At 42.4% G+C, this 15,483-nt stretch overlaps 1 protein-coding gene across 1 annotated transcript in view; it reads left to right on the top strand.

The window, feature by feature from the left end:
- The window catches only part of eipr1 (EARP complex and GARP complex interacting protein 1), an 81,453-nt gene that overhangs the window by 3,076 nt on the left and 62,894 nt on the right, over positions 1–15,483 (top strand). Inside the window, exon 3 of the mRNA XM_084044946.1 lies at positions 8,914–9,046. Coding sequence (XP_083901072.1) covers positions 8,914–9,046 — 133 coding nt within the window. The remainder of the gene's footprint in view (positions 1–8,913; positions 9,047–15,483) is intronic.

Here is a 15,483-nt window from a genome sequence, read left to right as displayed (position 1 = left end):
ATCATTATTCTGCATGCCATTGTTGAAACGGATGTTTAATGATAACCTGAGTATTTGTCACTAAAGTGTGTTTGTTTGGAAGTTAGCAGGGCTCTAAGGGTGGCTATACTGATGAAGATGAGAACATTAGTTCATACTTAAAGTAAAGCTAGAAACCTATAGACCCATTTGAAAGCTCCCCTTGAAAACATTGATTGCATCTGCAGCCTTCATTATCTCAAATGGCCATTTCAGCTTCACATTCAAACATAGACATTAGAAAATAAAACACTGGCAAAAAAATATCTGGATTATTTCGATATCAATTCAATGCTGATATTGCATTTTTAAGTACTGTAAATATTGTCCGATACCGATATGATTAACATTATATCATGCATCCTTAGTAAAATCCTTATGAGAGTGGACAAATGGAACCAAAATGGTCTGTTTGGTTCCATTCGTACACTCTCAGAGTGACAAATGGATAAATGAACACTGAGGATTTTACTGTGTATGAGCCATTACCTGAAACGCTCCATGCATGTAAACACAGTTGGCGTTAACTCCCCGACCCGTAGCGTAAGCGCTCAGACCTCGCCTCCACACACTAAACACAATCAACAGAAGTGGCCACGTTTATAGCTCATCGACTCGACAAACAAGCGAAACTTTCACCATAAGACGTCTCAAAACACATTCAACTTTTTTTTTTCATTAGCTGGAAATCTATCCTATGCAGTCCCTCCTATCTGAATGCGGTTCAGGGCCCACGGTGCAGTAAAACACTGAGGGCCTCAAGGTTTTGATCAGACAATTAATGGCCGTTCCCCTCCCGTTGACTGCGACACTTACGGCACCTCAGGGGGACCGTTAACGGCGATGCACCGGACAATAACTCCGGCGAGGCACTTCTTTTTACAGGCAGGAGGACAAGGGGATGAGGTGGTGGTGGTGGAGGAGGTGGTTGGCGGGGGTGGGTGGGAGGGAGGGAGGAAGAGGAAGAGGAAGGGAGCATTGGAGCGCACTCATCCTTCAGCCTCTTCAAAGTCAGCGAGGCAGCCATTAATCTTGGGTTGGACCACATCGAGCACAAAATTATTAGGCAAAGTTATAATTTTATGGCGGTGGGGGAGCCGTACAAATACATTTCGGGGGCCGGCGGGACAGGGTAATTGGAGGGAAAGAAGAGGAGGACCCCGGTAATAGGGTCCCAGCGACTGAACCCCCAGGTGTTGAGGGTAAGAAAGAGAAGTTCCCAGCCCTCCTCCCCCGAGGTGATTTATCCCTCATTCTTTCTAGGCCCGGGGAGTGACTCATAGCCTTCAGCCACTTGGGCAGCCAGCCCAGTGCTTTTAATTATGTTCTGAAGGAGGGAGGAATTGAAGTGCATGAAGAGGGGAGAGAGAGAGAGAGAGAGGGAGAGGGAGAGAGAAGGGGTTGAGGGAGGGATAAAAAACGAGCTGGCTCGTGTCCCCCCCACTTCTGGGGCCTCTCGGTTAAAGCTCTTTAGCCCGTTGCAGATGACAGTAAGCGGGTGCGAAGGAGTAAGGAGAGCGGGCGAGAAAGGTGCCAAGCCCGGGCGCTTTATCTCGTTAGTAGCCTTAAATGCCACGGCGGCGCGCCCGGACCCACCGATCTGTCATTCCAGCTATTGGTCTCTGAGGGATTTGAGAGGTGCTCGACGAGTTAAGAGAGACATTTCCCCCCTGCATTATGCTTAACCCATTATGACCGGGACGGCATCCGTGTCATTTTTTTGATTTATTTGGCTATTCAAAAATAGCAGATATAGAAGCAGATCTATGCTTGTATATCTGCTATGCTATGTTTTGAAAAATCATGAAAATGTGTGCAAATCTTTGAATATATATATATATTTTTTTTTAAAGCGAACATTTGTAACTCAAATCTTTGCTTCTGGGGGGGGGGGGTCCCTGGAACAACATATTTTGAGATGGGGGGGGGGCCCGTGGCCAAATACATATCATTTTGGGGGCCCTTGACATGAAAACGTTTGAGAACCACTGATTATAGCAACATTTACCCCAGAAGCAAAGATTTGAGTTACAAATGTTCGCTTTAAAAAAATATATATATTCAAAGATTTGCACACATTTTCACAATTTCTCAAAAAATAGCAGATCTACAAGCTCGTAGCGTGGCACTCGTGGAGCTTGTATATCTGCATTTTTTTTGAATAGCCAAATAAATCTAAAAATTATGCTTTCCCGGTCTTGAAGGGTTAATGGGAGGTGGAGAGGCCAGGAGGCTTATGGATACAGCAGAAGCTATCAAGGCGGGAATGCCAATCGGAAAAAGACGCTTTTCACGCTGCAAGACCAAGCGGCGCCGAGCAGTACAAGTGCTGGCCGGCAAATTCATGCGCAGTGTAGTTAACTGGGGAGCACACACGGTACACAGATAATGGGCATCACCGATGGAAAGGTTTGACTGGATCTCAGCATCCAGTGTGAGCGGCAGCGTGTTTGAATAACCTTTTAAAAGCTGAATAATAATGTCCATAAGCCTGCAAAGAGAAAATTACATAAATACCGATGAATCAAACAGACGTTGTCGGGTAGAAACCTTGTATCTCCGTATTTTATCTTGTTTTACTTTTTCAGAAATTAATGCCCTATTTTATGCTTCATGACAGCGTCACGCAAAAGTGGCAAAAATAGCTCTACAAGCTCACAGCTTGCAGATCTGATATTTTCGCTATTTTTAGAAAACTGCCTATAATGACATGCCCGAAATAAGGATGCCAGGTTGAACGTGGAAGACCTGGAACGCATCTGTGTCGCATTTTTAGATTTGAGCTAAAAAGCATTATTTTACACTTTGGCTATTCAAAAATAGCAGATATAAGCCGCGCTATGAGCTTGTAGATCTGCTATTTTTGAAAAATCGTGAAAATGTGTGCAAATCTTTGAATATATATTCTTTCAAAGCAATTGTTTTTAACTCAAATCTTTGCTTCTGGGGGGTCCCTGGAACAAAATATTTTGAGATGGGCGTCCGTGGCCAAATACATATTTTGGGGGTCCTTGACATGAAAAAGTTTGAGCACCACTGATATAGAAACATACGATTTTCAGAAAACTGTTGGGATTTAGGAGACATGTAGAATCGGCTTCAGGTCTTAATGGGTTAAGTCTGTGGGTTTTATAAATATTGAACCAATAAAATGTATTAACAAGAGCTTGTGACTAAATGATAACTACATTGGATCCATAGGAACACAGGTTCTTTGTTTTCCATTTCCTGAAAAAGTAGTCAAGGTTTTGGACATACAAGGTTTCCACCCAACAACAACAACGACGCGATAAATATACATGTAGAACCCCTACAACTGATCAATGCAGAGGGGTCAGGCTTACCTGACTGTGAAAAATAAGACTTTCGATTTGATTCTCTCGGGTTCTCAGATCTTACTCTTGTGACAGAGCGAGGGGTACGTGTGAGGAATAATATTAAGCTATCGACAATGCATGCGAAATTGCACAGATCTCCGTATTGGACTCGCTAGACGGATGGAAGTGAACGTGCCGTCTAGTGCCAGACCATTTTCACACCCGACGTTCTGCCAGAAAAGAGGCTGCTTTTCTTACAATGCAGATCTCTTTTTCTCTCTCATTCTCCCTTTCTCTCTGAAAGAGCTAATTATTTCCCCAACCATTTAGAGCCAACTGTTTCTGTCATCAGTCTCTATAATGACCTCCGCAAGACACACGGGCACACACACGCGCGTGCGCGCGCACACACACACACACACACACACACACACACACACACACACACACACACACACACACACACACACACACACACACACACACACACACACACACACACACACACTCATCCACATTCTCATACAAACACACTTGTGCACATTCACGCACGCACACACGCACGCAAGCACACACACACACACACACACACACACACACACGCACACGCACACGCACACGCACACGCACAAACAGATACAGTCACGCCGGTCTGCTTCAAATTAGGATGGATTGGAAACAGTCCAATTGCTCGTGTTTGGGAGCAAGATTAGGTCTGTCCCTACTGAGCTACACCTGTGGTCCCAAAGCCTTGTGTCTAGAAGACACACACACGCACACACACACACACACACACACACACACACACACACACACACACACACACACACACACACACACACACCAGAGACAGCACAATGTTCACAGCAGGGAACAACGCAGACTTAAGGACAAAAGTCAATTAAAATCGTTTTGAATATATTTGAATAAAAATACTGCAGTTAAGATCTAAGAGATGGAAATTCTCAGCTATGCTCAGACCCTTTGGGAGGCCATTACAGCAGCTCGGACCATAGTGTTGAAATGCTGCCTGACCATATCGCTATTGTCGGGTAGAAACCTCTTATCTCCATATTTGAACCTTTTGTGTTTTTCCCCTACTTGATCATCCTACAGTGTCGCTTGCTTTGGGTTTAATGCCAAAGATTGTAATTTTGTCACCAGTTACTTAATCTGAGCCTTGCCACCAATATCCAGTACTTCAGTTTTGTCCTGGTTCAGCTGTAGAAACATTCTGAGCCATCAATGCATTAATATAAAAAATACACATAAAAGGGGCCACTATCACAATTACGCAGGTCTCCTCTGGGCTGGGTTGTCTACCCACATTTTGGCAGGCAGTTATAGACAACCACGTCACACCGCCGATCCGACCGATATGTCTGAGTCATAGTGTTGGGGGTTTGTTAGAGTACCCGTTGTACCTGTCTGTGTCCCCCATGTATGGAGATCTCTGTATCTATCTGTCTACCTGTGTCCCTTTTATGCCCATGTATGGAGATCCCTGATGTCATCAGTATATGCCCACATATTGGCATGCCCATACATGGGACAACTGGATATCCATATGCCCATATATGGACATATCGGTCGGATCGGCGGTTCTGGACCACCGCATATCCGAACGACTCGATGGCAGGCACTGCACTCCCTCAAGTCCTTGCTGCTCTGTGCGCCAATTTTTTCAAAAACCTTTTTCTTATTGTTTTATATATTTTTCAAATATTTTCAAAAACTAGCAGATGTACAAGCTCGAGCTTGTATATCTACAATTTTTGAATTGCCAAGGTATAAATGGATAAAGTGGTTAAAATGATTGTCACACTATGTTTTGGAACCCCCCCAAAGGACCCCTGGGAGTCCCCGGACCCCACTTTTAGAACCACTGGTTCATAGGCAATGTATTTGCTATCTGTTTGGATCCTGCTCACAGATCCCTCCCTGTAAAATATGAGCAAATAGAATATTTGAATAAGCCCCGCTTGGAGGCCACACACACAGGCAGAGCCAGAGTACGGCAGAAACCCGACAGTAATCAGGATAAGGTGTTTACAGTAAATGCTTCCATCCATATCCTGGCTAATTTTGGCATAATCCAAAAACGCAGCCTCATATTTTCATTTCACACGTTCGAGACAGGAGCGTATTATTTGGGGGTTATTTATGAACCAGGATTCTTGAGTATCCCAAATAGAAATGCGATATTGTTGTGCGTGTGCGGTAAATCTATACACTTGTGTTTTGAGCGCATTCGTGCGTGCACACGCGCGCGCGTGTGTGTGGGGGTGTGTGCTCTTTTGTATTAGGGCTAAATTAGTATGGCTTTCATAGGCTTTATGCAGTATGATCAGTTATTCTAGAACAACACTCCCAAGTACTGAGAGGCTCAGTGTTGTAGATAGAAGTGTGTGGAGTTTGCATTCAGTGGGCTTCTAGTACACTTGCACTGTTTGATGGAGAGATTGAACTCACTTCTATAGATTAGCTTTTAATGCCTATTCCTCCTGATTTTAATCTACAGTATCTGCACTGGTTTTCCATTTATGTAGTATGCATTATGCAGTTATTCATCTGCATTGTTTTGAATCTTTTTGTGTTTTGTTATCTTTTGTTGTTTCCTTTGTACAGCACTTTGTAACTCAGTTTTGAAAGTGCTATATAAATAAAGTTTATTATTATTATTAGTATTAGTATTAGCCATTACCATTATTGAGATAGTGAATGCATAAGTCCACAAGATAAAGACGGCATGCAGGATTAAACGACCCTTTGAACATGTTTATCTGTGGCTTTAGATATTCTAGTGCCTCTCATTGTGCGGAGTGACAAAATTATTTCAAAATAAAGTTTACCCAACATTATGTCAAACATTTTGCATGTGTCTTGATCAGAGTTACGAAAGTGACTTTATCTAATAAGTAATGTTCTACTTTTGCATTACTTGGAGAAAAAAAATCACCCAGCTTGCAGGTCTGCTACTTTTTATGCTTTTGTGTGACACTGTAGTATGATCAAGTTGGGCATTCATTTGCAAAAAAGAACATAAAAGTTAAAATATGATAAGATAAGAGGTTTCTGCAACGAGATACATTTCAAAGTCATGCTGAAGCACTAACAGCAGTAGTAGGCCCAACGCTGTCGACCATTTACCATCTACTATTTAGACTTAATTGTTACCCTACACTGTAGAGTATAAATCAAATAAGTCTAAATAGAAGATGTTAAATGGTAGACAAAGTGCATTGACATCACTGCATTCATTTATTGGAAGCTTAAAAAAACTAAAAACGAACAGACTTTGTGAAAGTAATTGTTACTTGGCATAGTAAGTAATAATATGACCCAATTTGTAAAATGTTGTTTTACTTAATTACTCATGAAAATAATAATATTACATAATGCATTAATTATGTATTGCATTACCCCAACACTAATCAGGCTTTTAGAGGTTTTACAATAACTTCACTGAAACTGTCTTTTACTCTTTATACCTATTCTTGGCTCCAAGTTTGCAAGACCATTTTAACCACTTAAACCCTATATACGTTTAGATTTTCTTTTGCCTTTATTGATAGTATAATAGGTTGACAGGAAATGGGGGTAGAGAGATGGGGGGTGACACGCAGCAAAGGCCGTCGGGATCGGGACTCGAACGCGCTATTAGGCTGCATTGAGCCTAGTTCTCCCATGGCTCTATACTTGGTTCGCTCCTTTTTTCCTTCTACACCAAATCTCCTTGCCGAAGAGAATGGATCAAGTTGCTATATATACTGTAGCAGCTATTTTCACCGAATGTTCGCCCCCAGCATGCATAGGGTTCATGTGGTTAAACCATAATATTTTGGTGTCCCCCGGGGCCTATGCTTGGCCCACTCCTTTATTCCATTGACCCCAAATCTCTCAGGAAAAAAATCTACAAGCTCACAAGTGTGATCTGCTATTTTCACCGAATGTGTGCCTATTATGACATGACCAGAATAGGGACAGTGGGGTTAAAATGTTTACCAATGGGGAAAAAGAGAAAAAAAAAAGTTTTCTGTTGATTTTAGTTTATGCTTAGCCCAAGCACCTGCACACAATTGTTTATCAATAGATTGTGTGGAAATATATCTCAGAAATGAAGCTGTTTTATGGTGTGCCGGGTGCCCTGGTGGTTAAACTTGCAAGCAGCACAGTCGTGGGCTCGAATCCAAGCTGAAGGACCTGTCATTCATTGTCGCCACACAACCCTCGCTCTCCTGTTTTATTGTCCCTGCTCTGTCCCGCCAATAAAGCTGAAATGTCTTTAACAATAAGCAATAAAAAAACACAACTAACAAACAAAGAATAAAAAGAAAAGAATGAAATCTTGTTCACATAAAGGCTATCAGATCAAACAACCTCTTCTCAGCACGTTGCTTTTTTTTTTGCATGCAAGTCACATGGTTCTGCGAGAGGGACAATTAGACGTTTAACCCTTTAAGACCGAGAACGCATCTGTGTCATTTTAAGATTTATTTGGGCTATTTTTTTTAAATTGTGACATTTTTTGCAAAAAATTGAATATTTATAAAGTGAACATTTGTAACTCAAATCTTTGCTTCTGGGGGGATTCTACAAATGTCTTCTAAATCCTATTTTTTTGAAGAAAACAAAATATGTTGCTATAATCAGTGGTTCTCAAACTTTTTCATGTCAAGGACCCCCAAAATTATATGAATTTTGGCCACGGACTCCTATCTCAAAATATGTTGTTCCAGGGAGACCCCCCAGAAGTTGTAACGGAGGTAAAAATGTTCGCTACGGAAAAACAGATATTCAAAGATTTGCACTCATTTTCACGATTTTTCAAAAAAAAAAAAATTTGAATCGTCAAAGAAATCTTAAAATGACACAGATGCGTTCTCGGTCTGAAAGGGTTAAAAAAAGAGGGAATGAGCTTTATCGACACCACCCTCCTCCCCCTGCGCTTTCTCCCCCCCAGCTTTGTCACATCCAGAACGCCTGTGAATCAAGCGTGACTTCTAAAGTGTCTTAATCGTCGCTTTGAAGACCAAAATCAAGACGAAAACTCTGTGTGTGAAGTTGGGAGAGATAAAAAAAAATACATATATTTCAAAAACCCTAAAATAATAGCAGTAAAAAGTGATGCCTGCGTTTGAACTTTTTGCGCTCGCTGTCATATTCAAAGAGAAGGAACCTTTTTTTTCCTTCTTCCGTCGGAACGGGGCGGGAGAGAGACGACCGGGAGCTTTGAACTGTGGCGGGTGCGTTGGTTGAGAGATGAGAGGGAGGTGTGTGTGTGTGTGTGTGTGTGTGTGTGTGTGTGCGTGTGCGCGTGCGTCTCAAATACAGCATCACAATCATTTTAAACACTTTTATCCATTTATACGTCGGCTATTCAAAAACAGCAGATCTACAAGCTTGTACATCTGAAAATATTTGATTTTTTTCTCGAAATGTCTCAGATTTTAAGCTGTTTTATTGTGTTTCTTTTCGGCCTCATCCTCACTGAATATACCTTGCCCCCATCCCCCATTTCTCTCTCTCTCTCTTTCCCATTCTCACTCTCACTCTCTCTCTCTCTCTCTCCTCCCAGATCCACGTCATAGACTTTGATGATGAGAATAACATCATTAATAAGAGCGTGCTCCTGCACCAGGCTGGGGAGATATGGCACATCGGGGCCAGTCCTGCCGACAAGGCCGTGCTCACCACCTGCTACAACAAGAGTGAGTCATCCCTCTGTTACCGCTTTCTCATGTGTATCTATTTGTATTGATCAGTGGTGTAAAGTAACTAAGTACATTTACTCAAGTACTGTACTTAAGTCCAATTTTGAGGTAGTTTTTACTTTATTGGAGTAATTTTCAGTACTTTTACTTCTACTCCACTACATCTCAGAGGGAAATAAAATAAGGTTATTTCAGTCGCCCAGAGGCAGCTCAGCAGTTAAGGGTTACAAAGTTACAGATACAGAGTAAGGAAAGTACTGTCAGATACAGCAATACAAAAAATAGCAATTAAAAGCACCGTCAATACAACTGTACAACTAACCTGCGCTATGCAGAAAAATAAAAACAACCCAAAACAAAAGGAAGTTTCAGTGACAAACCAGTACAATCAGTGCAACGCAAAGAAAAGTGTCAGTGTCAACAGTGCCAAGAAATATGACAAAAGGTACACTGGTGTGTATTGGGAATTCAGGTTTGGGACAACGGCGAGAGAGAGAGAGTTATAATGAGGTGGTCTGTATGTCAAAGTGCTGAAAACACATCCGCACCACTTAGGTTAAGTTCCCAAAGCTTTTATTTATTTATTTATTCATTTGCTCATAATTAATTTAATGTTGTGCAATTCTCAGTGAGTAATTAGTATTTACTTTGTTTAAATGGACTTCATTTACTTTTTTCCCCCTCCCGATAAAGGATGCTTTCCTTTTCCGCTCGTTAATGCACAAACGCCTACCCTGTCTGTCCGTCCGTCCGTCCGTCCGTCCGTCCGTCCGTGTCAACCCTTTTTCTCTGGTCTAATTACCACGCGTAATTGGTGGAGAATGTCAGACGTGCTGTTTGAAGCGGGTCTTTAACAGGTGATCGATAGCTAGTCCTCCTGTGCTGGTACAGCATTATAGCGGCCCGTGTTCGCAGTCATGTCTCAGGCCGCTGATAGAATCAATACTAATGTCCGGACATGATGACCCACATGAGGGATAGCAGGCAGAGAGAGAGAGAGAGAGAGAGAGAGAGAGAGGCTGGCTATGGTGGAGGAGGAGGTGGTCCCCTTTAGCCCATTAAGACTTGAGGCAGATTCCACAAATGCCTTCTAAACCAGTAGTTCTCAAACTTTTTCTTAATTCAAAATTATTCAACACTTTCAAGATTTCGCAAACATTTTCAAAAATAGCCAATGTACAAGCTCGCAGCGCGGCACGAAGTGATGCGCTGTGAGCTTGTACATCTGCTATTTTTGAATAGCCAATGGTAAAATCTAATATGATTTCCCGCCTTTAACGGGTTAGGCTACCTTCACACACACACCACATTCCAGTGGAGGTTACACATGTTTTTTACCACTTAAACCCTAGTCTAGACTTAGTAAAGTGGACCTGAATTGGCTCTGTATTATTATTTTTTTTTTTATACCCATCATATCCTGCCGGGAACGTCAGTTTTTTTCAGCTTCACCCAGCTGAGTGCTGCCCACAGAGGAGCGTGGAGGGGGGAGCAGTTAGGTTGCTAACAGGGACACCCTGACACATTGCTGAGGGCTGGAATCGTACCTGGGACATCTGGGACCTCTGGATTCCCAGGCGGGCTCTCTATGTGTTTTTTTTCTAGAACCTTAACTAAGTTAGTTAACGCCCTTAAGTATATCATGCACAGTATACATCTGCTGCTATGCACACGCACCTTTGTATCTTATCTCAGGTGCCATGTGTAAATATGGTGATAATTTTTTTTATTTTTTTTATTGTTTGATCTCCTCCCCCCCTCCCCCTCTTCTTCTTCCCTTTCTTTCTGTTATGGAAATAACGATACGATGGGAACTATGCACCAAAACGAATTTCACCCACTTCTTTACGCTGTAACTGTAAGCCTGTGATGTGACAATAAAGCTGATTCTGATTCTTACAAATGGATAAATTAACACTGAGATGATGTCACACAATAGAATTTAGTGTTCATTGGGCGTGTTCTCTCCTCCGCGTCATCAGTGCCCATACCCTAGGTGGGCTTGGCAAGGGCCTTTCTGTGTGGAGTTTGCATGTTCTCCCCATGTCTCCTAGGGAGGTACCCTCACAAAAAACATGCAGTAATCCTGGTCTCTATATACTGCCTCCCCCTCGTCAGCCGGGGCACCTGATGGAGGGGAAAGGAACTGGTTGGAATAACGTGTTCCTTCCACGCGCTACGTCCTACCGGGGAAACTCCCACCTGTCAGGTGATAAGAAGCGGCCTGTTCACTCCTCATGCTTTGAAGGAAGCATGAGCTCAGTTCTGGGCTCTCCCCAGGCTGGCAGAGGGAGAGTAGCGCCCGGAATTACATGTGCAATTGGCACTGGGTGAAAAAATGGGTTACAAAATCGTGGGATAAAAATTATAGCAAAAAAAATAAAAAATAGTTCACGTTTGTATCGGTGTTTGTCTTTGCATTTTTCGTAGCTATTATGTGATTATTCTTTTATTGCCATGACTAGATTAGAGTGGGCAGTGACCTTGAAGTTGCAGTGGTGCTACCTTACTGCAGTCACTTTGCAATGTATGTTTTGTAGATGTAAACATTGCAATATTGTTTCCACGGTAACAGGAAGAGTAGGCACTAAGGAAGAGTAAACACCTCGATGTAAAATTGGCTATTAAGTTATTAATTACTTGTTAATTGGTCCAAAATGTGGACAAAATAATAATTCTGGAATGTAAATGTAAAGTATACATGATTAGAACATGACTGAACATTTGACAATTAAGGTCTAACATTTCTATTTCAATTGCTACAAATTGCTACAAAACCTGTAGATCCAAAAATGCTGGTCATAAACAAGAAGTTGAAGGGTTAATTTAAGTCTGATAATGAGGTACCGTTCAAATGATGTATACTTTACATTACTTAAGACCATTTTTCAATAAAACATTTTTTTTTTTACATTTTGGACAAAAAAAGCACATAAAATGTTTACATCGAGGTGCCCGCTCTTCCTTAGTGCCCACTTTTCCTGTTTCCACACCTATATGGTAGCTATTCCACCAAGGCCAGTTAGGCCAGTACACAGTTAAACATATTGTACGTACGTATAGTTAAAAAGGCGGATCAAGCTCCCACGAAGCAATTAAAAAAAAGACAATCTAAAAAAAAAAGAAAGAAAAAGAAAATCTCAAAGACAGAAAAAAAAAAGAAACGTAATTAAATCTCAATTTTCATTACATTTAGCGCTAGTGAAATCATGTTAGTGGACAAAAGGGGGGAGAGAGGAGAGGAGAGGGTTGGTAGCATCCAAGACAGTTTCAAAGGGAGGGGAGTCGCTGAGGAAAATGAGGCCATGCCGCCATGGATGTGGAAGACAAGGCCTTTATTGTACAAGGCCTGATAGCAGATATGTCAGGGAGAGAGTGCTTTAAAAGGAAAGAGTAATTAGCATGGCATCCGCTAATGGCCGAGGCCTCCACTTAGAGGCTGCTGCTGTGTGCACTGAGTCCTCTGTGGGGGCGTCTGCTCCGCGCCGCGCGGCCGGGGGAACACACAAGGCAACGGAGCGCTCCCGCACACTGTCACATCAGAGACGTGTGTGTGTGTGTGTGTGTGTGTGTGTGTGTGTGTGTGTGACACACACACACACACACACACACACACACACACACACACACACACACACACTGTGTGTGTGCTTGTATTGCTATACTTGTGAGGGAGAAATGCCCCTTCACAAGCAGTGGTGTAAAGTAACATTTACAAACAAGTACAATTTTGAGGTACTTTTACTTTACTGGAGTATTTCCAATTGTCCATACTTTTACTTCTGCTCCACTACATCTCAGAGGCAAATATTGTACTTTTACTCCACTACAATTATTTGAAAACTTTAGTAACTAGTTACTTTGCAGAAATACATTATTACATTATAAAACATTCATTATAGCCCAGGCGTTTCGGGCCATATTTTGATGGAATCGTGCACTTTACGATAAAAGCATGAAATTTGGCACACAGTTAGAGCATGCCATAAGGAACATTTTTGGCTATAGGGCCATCGCAGATTTTTCCTGTGGTAACCATGGCAGCCATTTTCCAAAATGGCCACCACCTGCTGTTATTTTACCAATAACTCAGGTTCTAGACCACCTAGGATCTTGATTCTGGTGACTAATCCTACATTTTCAAGGATGGGGAATACAGTGGTACTATTTAGATTTGTCCTGTGGTAACCATGGCAGCCATTTTCCAAAATGGCCGCCACCTGCTGTCATTTTACCAATAACTCACGTGCTAGACCACCTAGGATCTTCATTATGGTGACTAATCCTACATTTTCAAGGATGAGGAATACAGTGGTACTATTTACAACATGCTACTACCTAACTACATATATCTGGCATTCAGTTAATTAAATAATAGTAAACCCATCAAAATATGTAATGGTGTAGTACAGTACATGTTTTCAAACTGACACATGAGAGTCAAGAATGTTTCTTTTATTAGTAGTAGTATTGCATAATTATTTTCAATGGACTATACACAACAAAGACAGAGTACTCATGAGTCATAGCCTAATGGCATATAGACCAATTATTTGTTTACCAACATTGAGACTGGACGCACAGGTGATTGTTTTACGCAATCAATTCTCAACCTGTTATTTTGGGGTGCGCTGGTTTCAGCACACCCCAACCCCCTCTGGTGTGTTGGCTAGTGAGGCGCGTCCTAGCGAGACCTGATAGAATGGGTTTCATTGCGCGCATACTGGTTCCGCGCAGACTGGTTCTTATCAGTGTGACGTCGTCTGTTAAGGGGTCTATTCAATAAAGCCAGATAATCTACACAATGTTAGTTGCACAGTCCACCACAGTAGCAAAGGGCAGTACACTGAAGTGCTGCCTTAACACATCTGCATTGTCCACTGCATCCCTTTTTGCAACCACAGCGGAGGAGTTCCCGACAGGCCAGGCTCGCTTCTGTGTGGTCCAGTGCACTTCCCATCCTCCTGTCAAAATTAGAATCAGCTTTATTGTCAGATCACGGGTTTACAAGTGTAAAGAAGTGGATTAAATTATTTGTATTCACCTGTCTCCTTCCTCTTCCACCCCCATTCACCTGGGGATGGGGGTGCAACCATCACCTGTCCCCAGCAGTGGCCAGCTTGGTAGGCTGCCCTCTTTGTATGTTGAATCAGTGCAGCTCATGTTGGGGGGAGTCCATCAATTGTTCTACCCTTCTGGGTGAATAGCTGCTTCCGTGCCTGATTCACTGATGCCTGGCCGCTTGTGCGGTCATAGAGCAATACCACAAATCGCTCCAGAGGCTCCATCCAGTCATCTATTTTGTCTGGGGTAGCAGCTAAGGAACTTTTCCCAGTTCCAAAAGCAACCCACAGCTCAGTCAAGTGGAGGTGTTGGGCTGACGTTACTGCCAGGACCAGCACATCCGTGTCTACTGTGCGTATTGTCACCTTGCTATACCCTTCCTTCATAGCATCTTCTAGGTGTAATATGACACGAGTATCAGCCTTCTCATGTACTGTAGTTAGTTAGGTAGTTACTAGCATGTTGTGAATAGTACCACTGTATTCCTCATCCTTGAAAATGTAGGATTAGTCACCAGAATCAAGATCCTAGGTGGTCTAGCACCTGAGTTATTGGTAAAATGACAGCAGGTGGTGGCCATGTTGAAAAATGGCTGTCATAGTTACCACAGGACAATTCTAAATAGTACCAGTGTATTCCTCATACTTGAAAATGTAGGATTAGTCACCAGAATCAAGATCCTAGGTGGTCTAGCACCTGAGTTATTGGTAAAATAACAGCAGATGGAGGCCATTTTGGAAAATGGCTGCCATGGTTACCACAGGACAAATCTGCGATGGCCCTATAGCCAAAAATGTTCCTTATGGCATGCTCTAACTGTGTGCCAAATTTCATGCTTTTATCGTAAAGTGCACGATTCCATCAAAATATGGCCCGAAACGCCTGGACTATTAACCACTTTAGCCCTATCTTATACCTAGGCTATTTGAAACTAGCCGATCTACAAGCCTCACAAGTGATTAAAAAGAAAAAGATTTGGGGAGCTAGGCTAAACAATTAAGGGAAAGACTCCAGATAGGGGTTAGGAGGATTTAGGCATTTAGAGGTTATAGGTTTAGGGGTTTGGAGGTTGCGAGTTTTTTCCCTATTTTAAAACTTTCCAGAAAATAGGCGATATACAAGCTCACAACGTGTCACGTTGTGAGCTTGCGGATCTGCTATTTTTCCCGGCTATTGTTGAGCTATTTTCGACGGCGTCCTAAAATGCCGATGTCCTCGCAAGTACAGTATAGTAATACAAACGTGTGTGTGCGCTGGGAGATTCTGGGGGTTTCTGTGTGTGTGTGTGTGTGTGTGTGTGTGTGTGTGTGTGTGTGTGTGTGTGTGTGTGTGTCAGTGTGTGTCACATAGGCGCAGACAGCCATGACAGA

This window comes from Gymnoscopelus microlampas (assembly GCF_963454915.1).
Source record: "Gymnoscopelus microlampas genome assembly, chromosome: 20".
NCBI classification, from domain to species: domain Eukaryota; kingdom Metazoa; phylum Chordata; class Actinopteri; order Myctophiformes; family Myctophidae; genus Gymnoscopelus; species Gymnoscopelus microlampas.
The sequence above is the reverse complement of the archived record's forward strand: the minus strand, read 5'-3'. Positions and strand labels throughout refer to the sequence as shown.